The sequence below is a fragment of the Copadichromis virginalis genome, linkage group LG23 (assembly GCF_057382275.1).
Source record: "Copadichromis virginalis isolate Kocher_CV1m ecotype Utaka linkage group LG23, C_Virginalis_male_GT1.1, whole genome shotgun sequence".
Lineage (NCBI taxonomy): Eukaryota > Metazoa > Chordata > Actinopteri > Cichliformes > Cichlidae > Copadichromis > Copadichromis virginalis.
Window position 1 is genome coordinate 10,565,750 of NC_140639.1, and position 22,987 is coordinate 10,588,736.

At 45.9% G+C, this 22,987-nt stretch overlaps 1 protein-coding gene across 10 annotated transcripts in view; it reads right to left on the reverse strand.

Moving 5' to 3' along the window:
- The window catches only part of patj (PATJ crumbs cell polarity complex component), an 88,689-nt gene that overhangs the window by 37,885 nt on the left and 27,817 nt on the right, over positions 1–22,987 (reverse strand). For 9 of the 10 annotated variants that reach the window (XM_085448218.1, XM_085448215.1, XM_085448217.1 and 6 more), the window contains 11 exons: positions 21,426–21,635; positions 19,735–19,791; positions 14,668–14,937; positions 14,065–14,149; positions 13,776–13,839; positions 13,184–13,261; positions 12,895–12,966; positions 12,598–12,775; positions 12,246–12,356; positions 11,967–12,026; positions 10,673–10,772 (listed from right to left, as the gene is read on the reverse strand). In XM_085448218.1, coding sequence (XP_085304344.1) covers positions 10,673–10,772; positions 11,967–12,026; positions 12,246–12,356; positions 12,598–12,775; positions 12,895–12,966; positions 13,184–13,261; positions 13,776–13,839; positions 14,065–14,149; positions 14,668–14,937; positions 19,735–19,791; positions 21,426–21,635 — 1,285 coding nt within the window. The remainder of the gene's footprint in view (positions 1–10,672; positions 10,773–11,966; positions 12,027–12,245; positions 12,357–12,597; positions 12,776–12,894; positions 12,967–13,183; positions 13,262–13,775; positions 13,840–14,064; positions 14,150–14,667; positions 14,938–19,734; positions 19,792–21,425; positions 21,636–22,987) is intronic. The other variant, XM_085448219.1, reaches the window with a different exon arrangement.

Consider the following 22,987-nt stretch of genomic DNA (forward strand, 5'->3'; position numbering starts at 1 on the left):
ACACTGCCAGGTAAAGCTACTGTGGCATAAACGTCTAAAATGCCCAATGTCTTAGTTTGATTGGAAACAGCTGCCAAGTTAAGGAACATCTGGACGAAATACACTATATTGCCAAAAGTATTCACTCGCCCATCCAAATCCCTCATTCCAGGTGCTCCATCAGTTTCATGTCCACAGGTGTATAAAATCAGCATCTGAGCATGCAGACTGCTTCTACACACATTTGTAAAGAATAGCTCGCTCTCAGGAGCTCAGTGAGCTCTAGTGTGGTGCCGTGATAGGATGCTAGGAATGTCCTCGCAACCAAATACTCCACAGTCAGCTGTTAATGGGATTATAACCAAGCGGAAGTGACTGGGAACGACACCATCTCAGCCACGAAGTGGTCGGCAACGTAAATCAGAGAGCGGGCTCAGTGGAAGCTGAGGATCATGGTGCACAGAGTTCACAGACTTTCTGCAGAGTCAACCGTTAAAGACATCCAAACTTCACGTGACTTCAGATTAGCTTAAGAACAATGCGTGGAATGGGTTTCCATGACAAATGCATCCAAGCCTTACATCACCAAACAAACAGCAAAGCATTGGACGCAGTAAAGCAAAGCACATGCCACTGGACTCTAGAGCTGTGGAGACATGTTCTCCAGAGTGACCAATCACACGTCTCCGATGGTAAAATGGTAAATGGCCTGTATTTATATAGCGCTTTACTAGTCCCTAAGGACCCCAAAGCGCTTTACATATCCAGTCATCCACCCATTCACACACAGGTGATGGCAAGCTACATTGTAGTCACAGCCACCCTGGGGCGCACTGACAGAGGCGAGGCTGCCGGACACTGGTGCCACCGGGCCCTCTCACCACCACCAGTAGGCAACGGGTGAAGTGTCTTGCCCAAGGACACAACGACCGAGACTGTCCAAGCCGGGACTCGAACCGGCAACCTTCCGATTACAAGGCAAACTCCCAACTCTTGAGCCACGATCGGCCACGATGGACGAGTCTGGGTTTTTGGTTGCCAGGACAACGGTACTTGTCTGACTGCACTGTGCCAAGCGTAAAGTTTGGTGAAGGGGGACTATGGTGTGGGGTGTTTTCCAGGAGTTGGGCTCCACCCATTAGTTCCAGTGAAAGGAACGCTTCATGCTTCAGCATACTTTGGACACTTTCGTGTTCCCAACTTTTTGGGAACAATTTGGGGATGCCCCCTTCCTGGTGTGAAGAACTTGACTGACCTGCAGCAAAAATCCCCATAAACATTCTTAAATCTGCATGAAGGCTTGTCTGAAGAGCTGAAACTGTTACAGCTGCAAAGGGCCGACATCCTATTAAACTGTGTGGATTAAGAATGGGAGGTCAGTCAGTTTTGCACACTCTGAAGGCAGACAAGTGAACACTTTTGGCAGGATGGTGTACGCTGCCCTCTGCCTCCAGACCGAGCTCCACGCAGCAGAAACAGAATGCTTGCCGGGACAATCATGTGACCTGACATATGTGATGGATGCATTTATTATCATCGGTCATGGTGCAGCTCAGAGCCCCAATCTGTGGTCCTGATACTGATGCAGCACCACATGGGGAACCTGAGAGCGAGCCCATGCCCGTCACACATACACAGCAAAATACATCATAGGTAAAAGTGCTGCTGTCTCTCTCCCCTCTCTCTCCCTCTCTCTCTCACACACACACCAAAATAATGCAGCACACACATGATTTGTCTTTCCCCACCTGATTGTGTGCAGACACATGCACACAGGTTAAAGGTGACCCCTACTCGATATGTTGACGGGGATCAGGTAGGAAAGCAAACACACACACACACACACACACACACGTAATGAGCCGTCTCATAACTCAGCTCTGACAGACGCTTGATAATCCACTAGAACACACACACACACACACACACACACACACACACACACACACACACACACACACACACACACACACACACACACACACACACACACTGAGAGCGCATACTAACCTGGAGGCAACATAGTCCATACTTCAGTCTTCACACGCAGAGATAAATCCACATGTACGGCAGAGAGTGTGTGTGTGTGTGTGTGTGTGTGTGTGTGCTCTGTCTCAGTTTCAGCTCTGCTGTGGCGCTCTGATCTCCAGAAAATGTGATGTGATGTGTGAGAGAGAGAGCTGGCTGCTGTGATGCTGAGGCTGAGAGCGACGTACAGCTCTGTTATACACTCAACCTCGATTACTCCCTTTCCTCATCCCCGGCTCTCCCTCTCCCTTCACCCTCCTCCTGCTGCTGCTCTACCTTTCCTTACTCCTCTCCCTCCCCCTCTCCTGTGCATTTTTCTCTCTGTCCCAATCCTTTTCTCCTCTTCGTTCTCCATTAGCACTCCTCCTGGTAAAGATGTTCATTGGTGCCTCGCACACATTTACGGTCACAGCCCTTCATTTACACTTGCTTCAGAAAGTAATCAGCCCAGTTCTATTTTTCATTTTTAATGATCGTTTCTACACAAACTGATCCCTGAGTAACTGGGATGGAAAACTGAACATTTTTTTAGAATGTTTTCATATTTCTTGAAACGCTGGTGTGGAGAAAGCAGCAGTCAGTTATAACCAGTCAGAACTATGAAGGACGGGCATCGGACCTTTTAATTGATGGTGTGAAGTGGACAGAGGCTGGACAGTGAAGTCAGCAGCTCATAGGCTGACACGCTGGCGGACCCTACAGCAAGAACCTGCCGCTGTCTCTCTTTGCTGCGATGAGAAGAGTTCAGCTGGTGCCTCAGATCAGTCCAGCTACTGCACCATGAAGATGTGGTTGATGAAGAGTGCCAGAGATGGTCCTTCCAGCAGGTTCTCACAGATTCACCAGCTCTGTTCTGATTGGGATCAACAGCCAAAGACTCATCACTGTTTTATAGCTGATGGATGGATATTCAGTAATTCATTCGTAGTCTTGTCCTGTGTCCATGCTCTTTCTTCTCAGGTAGGAACCCCACCCTTCCCTGTACCAGGTTCGTCTGTGAGGTCTACACAGCCCTTAAAGACTATGGTTTGGACATTCTTGGTCTTTCTTAAGAACCTTCAGCATCTTTAATCATCTCTGGAGCTGTTCAATGACACATGACTCAACAATGCCTGGAGAATTTTTAACCTCCATAATAACCTAAAGAAGTAGCTACCTCATCATCCTGCTTTATTACCAAAAGCATTAAACATGGTCAATGGTGCCCAGAATGACCTATTTTGAACCTACTGGAACCACATCATGAATCACAAAGGGCTCTAGTGGGATTTCTGGACTCCCCTTTAGTTAACTCTCAATTCTGGACAAGTAAATTCTTTTTAAAGTTGACTTTGAACTTTCTAACAGCTCCCTTCAAACCACAATCCAAACCTTCATAAAGGCTCAAAGGACCACCTTAAATGTTCCCAGCCCAGCTCCAGGACTCCTGGAATTCCTGCAAGGCCTTAAAACCATGCCTGAGAAACTACAGCTTTGAAGATATGCATAATTAACACAAGCAGGCTCTAAATGATGCACTTGATACCAACAAGATGATAAATGATGTTTATGAATGTCGAGGCAATCAAAGAGGCTGGGGGTGGAGGCTATATAAGGACAGGAAGCTGACACACACACACACACACACACACACACACACACACACACACACACACACACACACACACACACACACACACACACACACACACAAATACACACACAAATTCAGAGCAGTGTGTTGTTACAGTCTGCAGGGAGTAGATGTATGCAGCCAACTCTTCTATTATGGTAGCTCATTGATCCAACACACACCCACAAACAGACACACACACACCCACACACACAGAGTTCAGGCAGCCCCTTTATCACCATTCATGCTAGCACCTCCCCTCCAAGTTGACATGACTCACAAATAAAATGCAACCACGTCATCAAACTGTCTGAGGCAAGGAAGCTGCCCAAATTAAGACCCCCCCGGGCTTTTTTAACTCCGGACTCTCTCTGAGTCGCTATGCATGCTTCACAGTTCTTTCTCTCATACTGGGTATCATGCTGCTTTAGCTACTCCCCTTTAAGACTTTCATAAACTGATGGTCTGAACAAATGAGGTTGGAGTTTTTGGACACTACACACCACTGCAGAAAGCCTCAACAGTAAACTGCAGATAAGATCTTATTGTCACATCCCTCATCCCCCATACTTTCACAGCAGTTTTAGATCAGAGTGTGCGATGCTTGTTTCGGCTCAGTTTCTATTTATACTCTGTTGGTCCTGTTACTGTCTGCTGCTGCAATGACCCACTTTCCCCACAGACTCAATCAACTTTCAACTGATTTAATTACCTTTGGAGTGGTTGTGAATACAGATTGACATCCACAGAACAGCTTATACCAAATGCTGCTGACAGACCCTCAGTACTCACACCACACATGAAGGATAGCCTCTCCATGCTTCGTCTGCTGATGAAGTGATGATGTGCAAAATTTGTCCTGTGAGTTCATCCTCTGAGGAACAGATAAAATCAGGGCATGTCAGACAGATTTCTGCGAACGTTTCAGCGATGGCTGCAGCTCTGACATGCTGATTTTCACAGAGGCTGGTGGTTTTAGAACAAAGGTCACCCTGGCCACTGTAATGTTTAGGACCAGGCCTGCTGTTCAGTATGATGTTACCAACTTCATTGCCCAAAAATTTTAAAAAACTGGTGCAATCAGCTCAAACAACACGATGAGTGCGGCTGTTCTCACAGCTGTTACCGTAAAGTTTGATGTCAGCATTCACTGAAAGCTGTGGTTAGGTCATACAAACATATTAGCAGAACCAAGATGGAGGATCAGGATTAAACTGTTTGTGTTAAGGGGCCCTGATGGGCAGAGTCAAACACTCTCTGGAGGAGGACTAAACTTCAGCTGAGAGAACATCTGAAGTGATCCGTCCACAGTTGGAGGTCAGTCATTGCTCTGCTGCAGGTATGGATTACTTTCATTTTTATTTATACAGCGCCAAATCACAACAACAGTCACCTCTAGACACTTTATATTGTAAGGTAGACCCTAAAATAATACATTCAGAGAAAACCCAACAATCATATGACCCCCTATGAGCAAGCACTTTGGCGACAGTGGGAAGGAAAAACTCCCTTTTAACAGGAAGAAACCTCTGGCAGAACCAGGCTCAGATTCTGGTTCATTCTGAGATATGAAGTGAAATCTCACCCCGTATCAGCAAGAATAGAATAAAACAAAATAACTATATTATCCACATGAATGTAAAATTGTCTTTGGTTCACAAAGTCATAAACAAATCAATCAAATCACTTCATATCAACCCAAAAAAATCCTACATACACATATACAAAACTTCAATACAACAACAAGAGAAACACATCCCAGCATCTTAAACCATAAAACTAAACTTGTCATCAAGTAAACTTGTTCCCAAATACTTAAAGCCATCAACAACTTCCACAGACTGACCAGGAAGTGAAAGACCTGTTATGAGGCCTGTGTAATTCAAGACAAGCTTGTTGGTTTAATCAAAAACTGATGAGATTTACACTGTTCTTCCTGTTCCTCTGAAAGAGACCAACAATAGCCATCAGCATATTTTAACATTCTCGCATCCCTATCCTGTAGCTACAATATGCTAAATGCAAAAACAGTAGCATATTGTTGTTAGTAATAACAACATGGGGGCATAAGCTTAGAGTCTATTGTGAGGACTGATCTCCTTACATCCCCGTGATGTTAACCAGCACATTTTGTGGTGAAGCCTTGGTGAAACATTACAGTCGAGAGAGTTTTTGTCACTGACTGAGAAACGGAGGACGACATGTCTGTCTGACTTTAACAGGACGGCGATTTATAAAACAAACATGTTTCATTTAAAAGGACGAGAAACTGTTTACTCTGGTTATAGAGCAGGATAGCCAATGGCCACTTACTGACAGACCCCCCTACGGCCACGCAAAACACAGTCGCCCTCTGTTGGAGATGAGAAAGAATGGCTTGGGGCACTTCAGCACAAGCTACGTCCATCTCTTCTATTGTCCATCAGGTGCTCTCAGACTGGGGGTGGATCCATGTAGAATCACAGAACAGGTGGGGATAATCTTACTAATCCACGTTATTTCAATAAGATTATAGAATGGCTCTTTTTTTCATACCTGTAATCAGCACTTCCTCCCAGACTGTAAGTATCTGAGTTAAAACCGGACCCAGCCTGCGGAAAAGCGCTGCATTAAGCACAAATTTGGGGAACAACATGTCATCGTTTTGCTGTGTAACCTGTAAGAACCACAGCAGAGAGCTTTGAAACTGATGACGACGGTCAGCTGGATAGGGACGAATCTGCAGGAGGAGACGCAACGCCAGACACATCATGGACACGGCCGCTGAGCATCCCTCCCGTTATTACTCCTGGGTGGAGGAAAACTGGATTTTCAGGAGGAGTTTTTAACCGATCAAACTGCCACAGCGCTGATCAGACCACAGATCAATGATTTAAATCTGACCTGTTAATTCTCTGTTAAATCACCTCGATCACCAGGTGTGTGACTTTTAATCCTGCATTTACCCCCTTCATCCCCGTTTAACCTTTAAATCCTCCTCACAGAGCTGTCAATCATCCATCAGAGAGCTCCTCTTCACAACATACTGCAGTTTCTTTACAAGATTAAACGGCACACACACCTGACTGTGTTCTACCTGCAGAATAATGTGCTATGATGCAGCACAGGCGGAAGCTGCAGATATCTCCTGTTTTCTTTATTCAGCCTCTCATGCACAAGCTAAAAGCTGAGGACACAGGTTACAACATTCACACAAAACTGATTTCAGCCAAGCATAACATTACTAAAATGTTTGATGCCATTTTTTTAGATAATAAAATTATGCGTTTAAATGCTTTTCATTAATTAGGTTGCTAAATGCATTCTCTTGAATTGAATTAACATGTTCACAGCCCGATACACAAACTGTGTGTTTTACTAGGGGCGTGGCCTCTAACTGACAGGTGGATGGTGATACAGGTGGATGCTAGCTTCACCTTTACTAGACCTCTGCACCATGTTTGTGCTGTTGGAGCCTTTTGGAGCATTTTAATGGTGTTATCTAACCAATGACAAAGCTGCTGGGAGGTTACTGTACTAACACACCTTCAAAGAAGGCGACGTTTGGGTGCACAATAAGATTTAAGGATTTTGATTGGATGTTAACGAGCGCTGATTAGCAGGTATCTGTGTCTGTGAATGCAACTTCAACACATAAAAATGGGATCTTACAAACCAATGAATCAACAACGTCATTTATACAGTGTTTAGCTAATTTTGTACACAAGTCTGTGTGCACACACGAACTGTTCACGATTAACCAAATGTCAAGTCTGTTCTCCATCCCGACCAGTCACCAAGATTTAAAGGCTTATATAGACAACTGTGCTTTTCCTGTTGATGGAGTAAGCTTTCATTTAAAGCAGGCCCGTAAGTAAGATGCAAACAGGAGCTGGTTTTGGTAACAGTGGTGATTTATTTTCGTCTGCATCGACACAATCAGTCTACCATCAGATATCGCAGCAGACACATGATTCATGGAGTTTTTTAGCTCCACGATGACGTGCTTTGACCCTGACGCTGTACAGTAAAACCAATCTACTCAGAGGCTGCAGAGATGAAGGCTATTTGCTCGGCTGCTCGTTTTGCTGCGAGACAAACAACCTGAAACAGCATGTGGAATTGATCTGAATCATTCATTACTGTTGCAGCAGCCAATATAATGTTTCACCAAGAATATAAATAAGACAACAAGCCGAGAGAGAAGAGCAGGCAGCGGCGTGGCCCGAGAGAAAAGCACCACCAATTCATCATTCCTTCCATCCCTGCTCATGTAAGCTTTATTGTATTTGTGTCTGACTCTTATGAGACTGCAGTGAAAAAGCTCAGATTCACCAGAAACCCAGTGCTCTGCCCAAACTTTGCCCTCGCACTCGAGTGTTTCAGACATTTCTGTTTGCCACAACTAATATACAAATCAGACAGCTGGCACAAAGCTTGACAACAGGCTGTAAAATTTGCACTTGGCACAAACCTCTGGACAGACGTTGTCTCCCAAGCCAAACATGAAACATTTGGCAGTTTCATTCTGTCAGATTATCACCATCAAACTGAAAACACATGTCATTGGAGGCTGATGCTGTTTCCCCATTAACAGGACCGGTCTGTCCATCCTGAAAAACAAAGTGGTACCAGGCATTGGCTATCCCAGGTCCAAGCTAAAGTAAGCCTCAGCTGTCCTACACAGGCAAGGGTAAAATCTGGAGACACCTAGCCTGACTAGTCCCAAAGATAAGGCTCAGGCCTAGGAGAACAGGTTAAAGGTCAGAAAGACTGAACCAAACCGTCCTAGATTCCAGGATAGAGACCAATGGGATACAGCTGCACCAAGAATTTATACCAGTGACCAAGAGAAGTGCGCCTAAAGAGGAAAGGGGTGAGTGTTTATTACCCTAAGACTGAGCTTTAGTGACCACAGAGGCCTGGATAAAGACCATGAGCTTCTTTCAAGTTCACGCTAAAAGAAAGTTACTCGACCCAGGATGAAAGTCAGACATGGAGAACTGGACCAGCATCCAGGCTAAAGATCAGCAAAGACCGAACTTCCGGTCCCAGAGTCCCAGACCAAGATCCAGGACTCATGCCAGACCATCCAACATTTTTGACTTCAGATGAGAGGAACTGAGTTATTTTGTTTAACAGTCAGCAGACTGAGCTCTTCCTCAGCTTTACCAGTTAAGGAAGGTTAAGGAACATAACGTTCTCCAGGTTCAAACCAGTTCATCATTCCACAGACAAGAAACGCACGAGTCTGAGGACACGCTAAAAGTATGAGCTTTGCTTTGGTTCACGCCAAAGACCCTGAAGATGAAGCTGATGGAAACTTTGGTTTGTGTTTGTTTTTAAGGGTAATTTTATTGAGTCTATTCAGTCCAATTACAGAAACTTTATTAATATATAAAACTTAACCTGCATTTAACCTCTGACACAAACAACATCAATTCATTTATACATCATTTTTCTTTAAACAAGACGTTCTGTGTCATTCATTGAAAGATTTTACTTGCAGAATTTTAGTGTCCAGTTTAGTGTTTCAAGATAAAGATATACTCAGACTTCCAAAATGAAGACAGGCTTTAAAAGGACAGTTGAAGTCTAGAGGAAACAGCTTTGACCAAAAAAGCTAATCCACCCTAATCCCAGATGAGATGCCAGCTCAGAAAACCCAAATGCCATTAAAACCAGAGGTCAGAATGAAAAAGCCGACAGCCCCGTCCGCCCGCCTGCTTCAGACGTAGCAAACCAAACGTACCCAAACCAAAGCGAGGCAAAGACAGCAGAAACCCAGAGAGAGAAAGACCGAGAGGAACTGAGAGCAACAAAAATCACAACAAAAGCATCCAGCGTGTGCTGAAATACGTCACGAACGGGACTGAGGGCCTGCCGGTTCATACATGGCCTGCAAAAACAGAAACACAAACACACACACACACACACACAAACAGTGAGATACTGATGTACGTTTACTGAGACAAAAATGAAAACAGACTCAAAAACAGGCTTTCAAATAATTAGTGCCGCAGATCACAGGAAGTAAATTAACATGATCCAAAATGAGACCCAATGCGGTTCAGCAAGAAAAACTACACAATGTGAAATATTCTGTGAGTTAACGTGAGATAAAACAAGTCCAGATTAACTGAGATGTTCAGATATTTGCTGTAATCTCAGTTTTGTTGGAACACATGACACAGACATTCAGACACAGATCCTTGAAAGGAAATCGAGGAGATGATCTGAGATGAAATGAAGCCCGTCAGACATTCAGTGACAGCTGCAGAAACAGATTCTCTGGTAATCGTTCTTCAGACAGACGTGACCTGATTGAGATGAAGCTAAGAGCGTGATGAGTTCCTGCTTCAGCTTTTACCTGAACCTGTTCAGACGCGTGCACGCAGCTAAATCCTCTGCTTCATTGCACTGCTGCTGAAGTGCCTTTGAGCAAACAAGTGGCAGGCAGGACGTAAGCGATCAAACCTTTCTCTGGCTGTGACACTCTGACGATAGAGGGAAGTTACCAGGCCTGACCATGCCCCAGCAGTTCCTCTGAGACCCAAGTCCACACAGCATCACGCACAGAGTTCACCCCTTACCTCCCCCTCCCCCCAGCCATAGCTCTGTGGTCACATGCTGCCGCTGGCTGATTGGCTGATCTGAGACTGCAAAAGCTCAAAAAATATGACAAATTCGGTGAGAACACAGATGATTGGGCTTTGACCGGCCACCCAAGGTCAGGTAGTGTGAGCCCTCCAGCACAGGCTGCAGGTGTGCTTGTGTATACAGAGGGTTACCTGTGTGTGTTCAGTGTTATGAAGGCAGTACAACTGCAGACCTAACCTGCTACAGAGGACAGACATGAAATAACTGCCTGCTGACCAATCAGAAGTCTGAAAGATCCCAGTGAGCATTAATGAGAAATATAGCTCATGATAAACATCCATCTTTAGGAGTGGTTGTAGTTTCCACCCAGTCTTCCCATAATGCCGACAGGAACTACGTATTTCTCCAAAGCATAGAAAATAAAGACGACTTTTAACCACATCACTGTAACAGATTCTGCTGTGTGTTACTGACCTTTGGCCTCCTCCAAGTCAGAGTTTAGCTCCTTGTCTGAGTAGCTGGGAGGCCTGTAGGGTGGGGGCTGTCTCGGGGGGGGCAGCACTACCTCTGATTTCTGCAAACAAACACATTTATTCATAAAAACATGGACTCTGTTGACTTCCAGTCAGACTATAGACCATAAGTGTGCAGACAGTTGTGCACGAGCCTCGGGCTGTGTGAGATAGGAGCCTGGAACACACTGAAACCTGGTAAAACTAAATGGCAGCTGTGAGCAAGAAACAATCAGCACCACCACCAATATGACCTCCAACCTTTAGGCTCCGTGCTGCACGGCTCAGTTTAAACTCTGATCTAAGCCCTGCTTGGTCATCTGTAGTAACTGTAGAGGTCGCCTGCAGCGTGTAAAGTCAAACTACTACCACAGCAGACTTTGTGTTGTATAATTCAGTTTTTGTTTTTTCCAGTTTGTCTTTCTCGTGCAGTTTCTGCTGTCGTTTCCTGTATCAGACTTTTGGAGGCTACACTGCCATTAACAAAGAAACACCGGAAGCTCTGAGGACTCGCGTGACTGCATAGCACAATCCTGCGACGATCACTCCATCATGACGTCTGTCTCAGAGCTCTGTCTTATTTCATTCTTTTTATATTTATTAATCAGGCTGCCAGCTTTATTATGGATTCTTTATACTGTCCATCTGTCTCAAAGGCGTTAGATAAAGACTGGAGTATGATGGTGAGTGTGGTTTAAGCATGGCTGAAGCTGAGACTTTGACGTCCTCTCACACTGATCCTCAGACCAGGACCGTGCCCTGTGTGGACGCAGCGCCCGGCTGCAGCTTGAGGACAAACACCATCAAACATCAGATCTTGTTTCACACTGAAAGAGCCGATCATTTTGTTTCGTTAGCCCACGTCAGTAAGATGTTTTTATTTTGTCCCATTCTAAGCTGTTTTATGGGATCATATTCAGCTGCTCTCACAGTGTTTTGTTGCATTTCTTACTTATTAAACTCGTCTCTGTTGTTTCTGTCATGTTGTAAATGATTATGTTACAGCTCATGTCGTCTTCAGCTGCTCTAAGATGGATTTTCCAAATCCTGGGAAAAATAAATTCAGTCTCATCTTATCTGAGTCTCCACAGGCAGCAGATCTAATCTGTTAAATGTGATTTCTGAGCTCCGGAATGACATGCCGCTGTTTGTGCAGAGGCTGTGTCGCCCTCTGCTGGTCTCTGTTGAGCTGTGCAGGCATCTCACAGACATACATTTCTGTGTGTCCTCGTTAATACAGAGTGTGGAGCTCTTACCGGAGACTCCATCCTCTTTGTTTGGGATCTGCTGATGGTTGAAGCTGTCAGAGACATGGGCTGAAACACACATACACACACAATTAAACACACAGAAACTCGAAGAATCAAACAGTTTGGACTGTTTGACGTGTATGAGACAGAAAGCTCTGTCTATGCTCAGTTAGCAAAAGTTGATAGCTTAGAACTTCATACAGATTTGTGTGTGTGTGTGTGTGTGTGTGTGTGTGTGTGTGTGTGTGTGTGTGTGTGTGTGTGTGTGTGTGTGTGTGTGTGTACCCGTGGAGTCGCTGTCAGGCTCTGGACGATGAAGACAACGGGGCTCGGGGCAGATTTGATCGTGTTGACCGCCTCCTCGTGACTGGCAGCTCGCAAGTCAACACCTGACACCTTTATACACGCACGCACGCACGCACGCACGCACACACACGGAGTTGAAGGTCAGACATTATGAAAATGTTAATCATAAAACTGTTTTTACTTATAAAGTCTTTTCCTTCATAAAGGGGTCGCTCTGAAAGATTCAGTCTCAGGCTGTGTGTAAACTATGGATGTAGCGCACGTGTGTGTGTGTGTGTGTGTGCGCGCGCTTGTGTGTGTATAGAGACCCAGGAATTAGACAAGGCCCTACCTCCAGGATCTTGTCCCCGGTCTTCAGACAGTGGGTGTTGGCGGCGGGGCTGTTGGGTAAAACCTGCTTGATGAAGATTCCCTTCAGTTCCTCTCCATTCCTCAGTCGCTTGATGACATGGCGACCTCCAACAATGCTCAGACCCAGAGACTGACCCTCCTCAGGCCACACCTCCACCCTGCACAACAGCGAGGGTGGAAGTTTGAATAATGTACCAGTCTCTCTGGGTCACCTGACCTGTACACAGTCTCCTGGGATATCATAATGTACCTGTGTGTGTGTGGCTGTGTGTGTTACCTGCGGGGCGGTCCCCAGTGGCTGAAGGCAGGTGTTTCCTGTCCTTCCCCCTCCTCTCTTTCAGGCAAGTCACTGTGAACACAGACCCACAGTCAAACACTACTTTTTGAAAGAAAGAAAACCTGAGCCTGAAAATCAGGAACAGGTGAGATGCTGGGCCACAGACACACAGACACAACTTTAACCACATAAAGCAGCGTTGATTCTAAACAGAAATGCACCCACACTTGAGGCATCTACCTGTTTACATCTGTGTTCAAACCAGCAGAACGTGAAGCAGCTGTCCTACCTGTGGCCACTGATTGGCAGAGAGGATCCCCCCTGGCTCCGCCTCTTCCTCTTCGCAGTATCAATCCTCCTGACAGACCTCCAGGGGAAGAAAAACACAGACAGGAAGTTTCTGTGATTAAACTCTGAGGCTGGTTTGTGACCACAATGATCCAGATTAATCTAACGAGGCTGAGAGTGAGCGCCGGGTGCCCGCTGACCATATGTTATTAAAAACAGCAGGAAACAGTTGACTCATGGAGAAATCAGACTGCAGTTAGAGTGTGAGAGCAGCAGAGGGTGCCACAGCACTGTGACGGGACGCAAGAGGAGCTGATGGAGGAGGAAATTAGTGTGTGTGAGGTCTAAGCTTGTGAGCTGCGAACAGTTAGCAGGTTTCAGCACTGTGGGCAACTTTAACCTGGCAGGGAAGAGGACACCAGACGTTACTTGGGGCATGATTGAAGCTTCTGTTTCCAGAAAATTCGGCCTCTCTTAGCAGATACGGCTGTTTAAACACGACATACAGCACGATAGCAGACCTCTGACTCTCTGAGCGAGTGTGTATGAGGAGGAAGAGTGACGGCGAGCGTGAAGGTGCAGCAGGAACTCACTCTGTGTCAGTGTCCGTGAGAGTCAGCTCAGAGTCTGCTTCGCTGTCTCTGGAGTCCGGAAGACCTGAAACACACACAAACATCTGTACTGCTATCACTGTGAGGACCTCATCCTCATCCTTCACCATGAACTGCAGAACCGCTGACCCTGATCTAGGTGGATTTTCTTTAAATGACATCCTGTTCCTATTCACCAGGTCATGAGATGGAAAAAAAAAAAAAGAGAGATCATGGATCTCGAGTCTAAATTATCTTAAACATGATTTAGACTCGTGTGCTCTCCTCTCACCCAGAATCAGCTTTCCCACAGACACAATGCTTTCATGGTCCGATCTCTGCAGGTCTTCCTCCTCCTGCATCTCTCTGCTCCAGGCCTGAGGACAAAAATCACCAAATAACTACAAATACATACAGAAGCAGAATGTCACGACTTTTGTTCTGACCTTCATCCGGTCACGCAGAAATCAGCCTTTAGAAAACACACGAATGTTAAACTGCTGAACTTTTCCCATTAAAAACATGCTGGAAATATTAATACCCAAAAATGAACAGTATGAAAGAAAATGGAGATAAGGTGTGTCTGAGTGCAGGTGGAGTCAGGAGAGCGTATGGTTCTCCAGCTCTTTCCCCTGTAAAAACAGTGCTTCTCAACCCGCCGTACCGCCAACGGGCAGTTCGGACACGTCAGCTCAAACGAGTTGTGCTTTAGAACAGTTTCTGGGGGTTTTGGGGCGTCGCTGCAGAGGCAGCACCACCCCCGGTCACGGAAACATGGGGGACCGTAGGCAGGGTAATGAGTTCTCGCCAATACCTCGCCACTCGCAGCCGTTCACTTCATGTTTTGTGTGAGCGAGTCAACGTCAATGAAACTTCCCCTTGCTCGTCAACTCACCTCATCTGCCCCCCCAGCTCGGGTAAGGGAGGCCAACTTCCACTCTTCCCAAGATGGTGGGGGTTTCCTGGGGGCGGGGCTCACGCTGTCCTCCGGCTCTACCTCCTCTTCATCAACACCCATCTCCCTGAATTCCTCCTCTGGCCGGAGGTCAGAGGTCAGAGAGGAGGTGGCGTAGCGAGGGAGAGCATCCAGGATCAGCTCTGGCTCCTCCTCCTCTTCCTCCTCCAGATGAAGGCTCTGTGGAAGGATGGCGGCCTCGCTGAAACCCTAAAACACAGACGGCAGCATTCAGAGACGAAGCTCCAGAGGAGCAACCGCGTAATTAAGACAGAAATGACGACAGGAAGTCCAGCAGCTTCAAACTTCACCAGTGAGCTCAGGTTCACCATGTCTGAAGAATGTTCAGCCTCCAACGTGTCATGAGATGCATCGATAAACACACAGAGACATTTTTCACCTGGCAGCAGTGCAGAGACGTAATCAAATGCAATTGACTAAACAGTGTCATTAGCCATTTGCTCTGATTGGCTGTATTTCTGTCTGCTTGCGTTAGACGTGATTTTTATCATTCCTGTAAGCACTCAGCTTTGTTGGCCATTTGCCTTTAAAAACATAGATTTGAATCTGAAAGGACTTTCTGGTTTCTCAGCTCGTTTCTGCTCTTTAATGGTTTATTGTTTCTCACACCTGCTCAGAGGACAGGTGTGAGAAATAATGAAACACTCACAGCCGAGATGACTCCCGTGTCTGTGGAAAACAAACAAGATGACTCAATTTGGATTTCTGGAGGTCGTGAAGGACAAAAGGAGGCAGAAATCAGAATCCATCATGGTTCCCAGTGTTTCATGTGAAAGTGTGAGAGTGTCTCTGCAGCTCGCACTAAATCTAAAACTCGCCTGACTTTGGACATTAGCCTTCATCTCCAACTCCCCAAAGAGCCTCCTCAGCAGATACTGAGAGGAAATCCTGTTCTTAACATTACGATGCAGACATTAGCCCGCGCCGGGAAATATTAATGACAACACTTAGGCTAATTTCCATCGACGAAGCCTCATCGTCAAGGACTCTGCTCCTCTTCTTTTAATTTGGGCCCGGGAAGCCGGCCCATCACGGCGTATAATGGAGGTGAGGAGTAGACGGCGGCAGCGGCAGAGAGCTCATAATGCTAACAGGATGTTCTGCAGACTGATGTGTATTGGCCGTGACTGCCTGGCCTCATATTCATAAGATTTAAAGACGCTGTCATTTAATGTCTCTGCCATTAGACGATGAGGACGGAGCATCGGAGCATCGCTGCGGTTCACGTGAGGATCCTCAACGACTGTCTTCACCGCCTCGCTGCAGCGACTGCAGAGTCACATGACTACATGACAATCCTCACAGGAAAGAAAAAAAAAACAAAAAAAAAAAACAAAACAAAAAAAAACAAACTGCATCACTCCCACAGGAAACTCCACCAACAGCCATGTTTCTGCTGTGTGACAGAAACAAAGGTCAGAGGTCGCACCTAGGCTTACAGTCTTTAATGATCCTCCTTCTGCAGCTGAAACAACCACAGCTGCAGTTCCCCTGACGTCCAGCAGAGGCAGTAGTGAGTCACTCCACATAGACTCCCACGTTTCCCTCCTCTTCATAACTGTGCAGGGGACGTTTTAGCTTTCTTGGGGCGTGGCCTCTGTGACTGACAGGTGGATGGAGACACAGGTGGCTGTAGCTGCTAGCTGTCTGCTAGCATCACGTGAACTGGACCTCTGGACTGTCAAAATGACATAATCTGACCAATAACATGGCCGCTGTAAGGTTACTGTACTAACAGACCTTCAAACCTCAAACAGCAGAGGAATTTAACCGGAAGTCCTGTAGACAAATCAAAGACTGACAGGCTTCAGTTTTAAACCCAGAGCTTCTGAAGCTACTGCTGAAACGTTCAGAAATCCATTTGGCCAAAGTGGGCAGTAATCAGATTACTGCAGTGGAGACACTAAGCAGCGTGGTTTTACAGCCTTCTCAGTAAAATAAAGTGAAGCAGCAGTAAACTGGGTCTTGAGTGTCCTCTGGGTTCCTCCGGCTCGCTTTCTGTCGTACGCAGGCTTCAGCCAGCTGAACGCGCCGTGGCAGCTCTTTATCTGCACAAACAGGAGCAGAATGAAGTGAAACGACGGCAGTAGCTCGTTCTTGCACACCTGACCTCTAAAAGTTAACGAGGCGTGGGCGTGTAACGGGGTCTCTCTCTGGTCAGTGTGACAGAGAAGGATCCGGCAGCAAAGTGTAAGTGCCGACCCGGCCGTCTTTATGGAAACCCATCAGAGACCTGTGGGCTGTGAAAAAACCTCTTCAGCCAAATGGGCTGCATATAAAAGAGGAAATAAAACAGCGGCGCAGAGGACGGCGACGGCACAGGACACGAAGAAGAGCAGAACTCAGCAGAAATGGCAGAACAAAGACGAGCTCAGCGGGCTGATGCTTCACAGACACGTGTGCAGATATCAGAGGCTTCTGCTTTTCTTCAGCAAATCACAACCACCTGCTCAGGTACGGAGCAGTGACACGACAAATGCTCCGAAAATGAATCCACATGTTGCTAAACACACAAATCAGCAACTATAATTGGACGCCTACCCGCAAAGGTCAGCAGTTCGATTCCCGGCTCCCCCATCATACTGCACGTGCGTGTGTGGATGCGTGCACGTGTGTGTGTGTGTGTGTATGCATGTGTGTGTGTGTGTGTGTGTGTGTGTGTGTGTGTGTGACTGAATGAGGTTTGCAGTAAAAAGCGTGATACATGTATTAGTCCGTTTGACATGCATTAAAATGTATTTGATGGTGCTTCTGTAATTATTTATTTAAAGGTTGAACTCAGTCATCAATTTCTGTGTTTACTCATGAACACAGTCCCCTCTGTTTATTTTCTTAATCCTTTTCTCAAGTTTTACATTAATTTTTGGAAGATTTTTCCCAAACTTTTTTCTGTGCTTCTACTCAGCAAAGACTGACTGAAAAAGAAATTCACACTTTTGTTTTTAATATTTCACGTGTGTGAGGGTTCATTCATTTATTCACTGGATTATTTATTACTTTATTTGATTTTGACAGCTGCGATCATAATGATGTCACACTGTGATGTCACAAACTGCAGACAAAAAAACGTAACAACGTCTCAGTTTCTGTAAAAATTTCTGTCCATAAGTATCTGTGCAAAGACAAACAGCTTGTATTCTTCTCTGTCTGCAGTATTAGTGAGTCGTAATACTGCAGTACTACGTGTACAGATGCTGGAGGACCAGAGTGTCCTCAGAGTACCCCCCTCCACCCCTCCACTTAAGAGAGATGCTGCTGCTGGTTGAGCTGATGGAGCACTTTATACCATTCAACCATCCCGCTGAGTCAGCAGCTTCACAGAGACAGAGAGGAGGGAGAGGAGGGTGAAGGAAGGTGAAAGAGAGGAGAGGAGGAGGAGATGAAAGAGCAGCAAGAGAGAGAGAGAGAGAAAGATGTGGAGGAGATGATAGAGGAGAGGGGAGCATGGAGGTGAAGGCACAAGAGTGAAGAGCAGTGAGATGGAAGAAAGCAGGAAGAGGGAAGATGACGTCATGGCGGGTTATCAGCGCTGATGTCGAGCTCTCGGCTCGTTTCATGGACAGCTGAGCTCATGTACAAGGAGGAAGGTGCAGAAACATGACGGCCATTAAACATCCAAATGAAATCTGAGGAAAGAGAATCTCACTTTCTGTTGGCCCGACTCACTGCTCCCAGCATGCACTGGGCTGATGACACGCTCATTTTTATAAGTGTAAGGACCAAAGTCCTGTACTCTTCGCTCCCAGTTTCAGAGATGTTTTCAGCACATTTCACCACAGGAACGACCTCATAGCAGATTTTCCATCTTATTTGGATCCGATATGGAACCAGCCTCCGCACGTTCTGCTCACTGCAGAACGTCTGCACCTGTTTCTGATATTTAATAAAACTGCTTCATGGCTGAATGTTTCTGCTTTACAGACTTTATTATTTATCTGAGCAGCGCCTGTTAAATCTGCAGATTTCTGACTGTGATCAGAACATGCCAGTAAAATCTCATGATTTTTGAATGGAGTTTGGTGTAAAGTCCTGCAGCTGCTGCATCAGTGGCTGGTTTCAGGTGAGGTTCCTGCCCCCACCTTACACTTCATCTCAGAATATACTACTTTAAAGAAGTGAGCGTCCTGCGCACTCTGGTAACCAAATTTAAAAGCTCCTGATCAGAAATAATCAAAAAAAGGATCTTTTAAATTCAAACTCACTCCACTCAGTCTGAACAGAGCAGCCATTTCTCTTCATCCCCGTCACGCTCTACATATTTATTTACATTCATTCGGCCCTCGATTCATCTTTCTTTATGGTCAGATGCTCTGGCAGCGCCGTTCATCTGGTATCCAGACTAATAAAGCAAACTGAAGTGAAAGGAGAGCAGGAAGAAGAGATTAAGACAGAAAGATTTCCATTTGGAAGATGAACACAGATGGAGGGAGCAGAGCAGCGAGGGAGGAGGTGAGCGATGCGACGGGGGACAAAATCTTAATGTCTAATTAGTCTGGACAGATTAACGTTTCTAACAGAGACAGTCAGAGCCCACTTTATTAGGTACACCTGTAAAATCCATCACAGATCAAACTGTACAACCTTTATACTGAAACTATCTGCACTTTTCTTGTTCCCACGGCGTGCGTTCACGTGAAACGCGTTTCTAATTCAAAACGTACACACACACACACACACACACACACACACACACACACACACACACACACACACACACACACACACACACACACACAGCTGTTTAATGCCTTCATTCAGAGCAGGAAACTCAGTGAGGTCACAAAGGCAGCAAGGGTTCAAGTAAAAAGGAAGCAAGTGAGGAGTCCAACTGTGTGCTTCACCATCATCAGAATCCAAACCATGAGAGCAAGATAAAGGACAGAACAGCCTTAGAGAGAGCTCAACAGCAACAATATCCTCACATCACTGAGCATATGAATGCCCTCCATCGCTATTAGCATCGTGTGTGTGTGTCTGTGTGTGTACCTTTGCCACAGGTAGTGATGTGCTGCTGTCCTCTCTCCTCCTCTCTGGTGCCTCCACCTACACAAACATGCAGATCAGAGTGAAGTCAGGTCCATCCACAGAGGAAGACTACAGAAGAGTGTGGAGGCATGAAGGTTCACCACAACTGCACGGTGCTCTCCCAGCGGGAGGCCGAGGTAAGATTTCAGCAGGTAAGAGTCCACTGCAGTTCATTCATGTGATGCAGACAGAAGGGGTTCTTTTCATTTACTCTCGCAGCTCTGACATCGCTGCAGAATCACTTTCCCAGTGATGGGATTATATTTGCTGGTGGATGAACAAACACTGGAAGCGGTTGATTTATGCGTTCAGGCATAAAACACCTTCAAACCTCGGACCTACCAGTCTGAACCAAAAACCAGGAAATCTGGGTCCACCACCATCATCAAGTTTGCTGACGACACCGTCGTGGTGGGCCTGATCTCTGATAACAACGAGACGGCCTACCTGAAGGAGATTAGGAATCTGGAGAACTGGTGCCAGAGGAACAACCTCCTTCTAAACGTCAGTAAGACAAAGGAGCTGATAGTGGACTTCAGCACTAAGCAGGAGAGGAACTACCAGACCCCTGTCATCAACGAGTGCCCAGTGGAGAGAGTGGACAGCTTCAAATACCTCGGAGTTCACATCACGCAGGACCTGTCATGGTCCTGTCACATCAACACCGTGGTGAAAAAGGCCCGACAGCGTCTCTACCACCTCAGACGCTTGAGAGACTTCCAACTGCCCTCCAAGGTGCTCAGGAACTTTTACTCGTGCACCATAGAGAGCATCCTGGCGGGAAACATCTTAACCTGGTTCGGGAACAGCACCATGCAGGACAGACGAGCTCTACAGAGGGTTGTGCGGTCAGCTGAGCGCACCATCCGCTCCGAGCTCCCTGACCTGCACTCAATCTACAGCAGGCGGTGCCGGACCAAGGCCAGGAAGATCGTGAAGGACCTCAGCCATCCCAACAACAGACTGTTCTCTCTGCTGAGGTCAGGAAAGCGATTCCGCTCCCTGAAGACCAACACAGAGAGACTGAGGAGGAGCTTCTTCCCGCAGGCGATACGGTCTCTCAATCACACCACCACACAGTACTGACCCACACATATGGTTCTTACACACACACACTGGACTTTCTGGACTTTGGTTTTGCACAACACTGGTCACTATATTCTTCATTTCCGGTTAATACTTGTACAGCTGCTGTTATTGTGTATATATTTAGATTTCTTCATACATTCTTATATAGTTCTATATTGTGTATTGTGTATTTTGTTGTACAGTTATTTTATTTTCAACTTTAATTTATATATTTTATCTTATTCTTCCCAGTTAAATTTACCCTTCATTCTAATTTGTGTTGTACAGTTATTTCATTTTTAACCTTAATTTATATTTTATTCCTTCCTAGTTAAATTTACCCTTTTTAATTTTTCATATTTATTTCCTATCTTATTCATAGCCTTTCCTTTTTTGTTTTCTTTAGGTCACGAGCAGTTGTCCAAGCATTTCACTACATATCGTACTGTGTATGACTGTGTACGTGACAAATAAAATTTGAATTTGAATTTGAATTTCCATGTTAGTCACCTGCTCAGCCAGGTGAGCAGGTGACTAACCTGCCAAAGGTTAGTTCAGGGGTCAGGGTTACGTTTTGGACTTACCACCAGAGGCTTCCGGATTCCTAGGCAGACCGTACCAGGCGGAGCACACTTGAGAACCTCGACAGCCTCGGCCAGACTGAGCATGTCCAGCTGGGTGCGGTTGACTGACACAAGCTGGTCTCCAGGGAGCAAACCACCGTGGAGCTCCGCTGAACCGCCAGGTACCAGAGACCGGATCACCATCACACATCTGCCGGGGTCCAGCGGGTCCTGCGAGCCAGAGAGGAAAAACGTTAAAGCAGAACACCAAATTTTACCTCCTGTAGTCTGATGCTACAGTCAGGACTGGGCGGATGCCATTGCCCCCAACGAGGGTCGATTTGTCGTTTTAATCACATAAAATGGAAATATTAGCCCCTCCCCTGGAATAATTACACTTGAAATGACCTTGTGTTTGAGTGATCTACAACTGCTCGCCAATTTTACAAAAAAGGTTTAAAAACAACACAATTTTATCTTTTTTAACATTAACATTAAAAAGATACTTTCCTTGGTGGTCTACGCCCCATAGTTTGAGAACCACTGTGAATGAACAGGTGGGGATAACATTAATAATTAGTAATAATAATCAATGATCAGGAGGAGCTGCCTGAAACACGTGCAGGTGGACCAACAAACTTTTGTCCGGCAGAAATGCCAACTTTAAGGAACCTGGGAGATCGGAACATTGTGGTTTGGAAAGTTGAAAACATCCATCTTTCCAAACCGAAAACAGCACAAAGACAGAAATGCTCAAATCTTCAAAGCTTCAAAAGAAAACCACAAAAGGTGGCGAGTCCACTCACCTCCTCCTCACCTCCTAAGACTACCCGACCTGTATGAGAACCTTCACGGACTCTTTTGTGTCTATGTTTGGTATACCGAGGCCATTAGAGCGGCTCCCAGTTTTAGTTTCAGCAAGTTTAAAACCAAGAGCCTCATCCACTGAGTTGGAAATCTTTAACCAACTCTCAGCCCAGCATGACCGACCCCAGATCAGCCGAGCTCATATTTCACACAGAGTCGAGGGAAGTGGGACAACGACCATTACAGATCATCCTGTCTGTTTCATCACTCTCACAGGGAAGAGCGAAGAAGACAGACCGCCATCATCATCACCACCATCACCACAGAGGACAGGCAGGGGGAGCCAGAGACCAGAGAAATAACAGCAAACACATTCACACAAACACACAGACGTGAGGAAGACGAGGCTAAGGACGTTCAGCGACTGATGAAGACGAGACCACAAGAGTCTGCGGACGTTAAAACCAGACTGAACTCATTCAAAGACCCTGAGGAGCAGTTCGTCTTCTCAGAACAGCTGACCTGCTTCCTGTTTCACACCAATACAGAAAGAAAAAGCAAAGATGAGGCAAAGAAAATAACCAAGAAATTAAAACTCAGGGTGGGGGGGGTCAAAAGTTTAAGAGGTAGGGTACACATAGACACGTCGGCAGTCTGTCCAAGCACGCAGACGTGACAAATATCTGCCACGACGCTGAAAATCTGTTTTTCTTTCTCTGAATCTAAATTTCATGTAAATTAATCTGAGAGAATTAATCTGAGCATTTGGTTTGTGA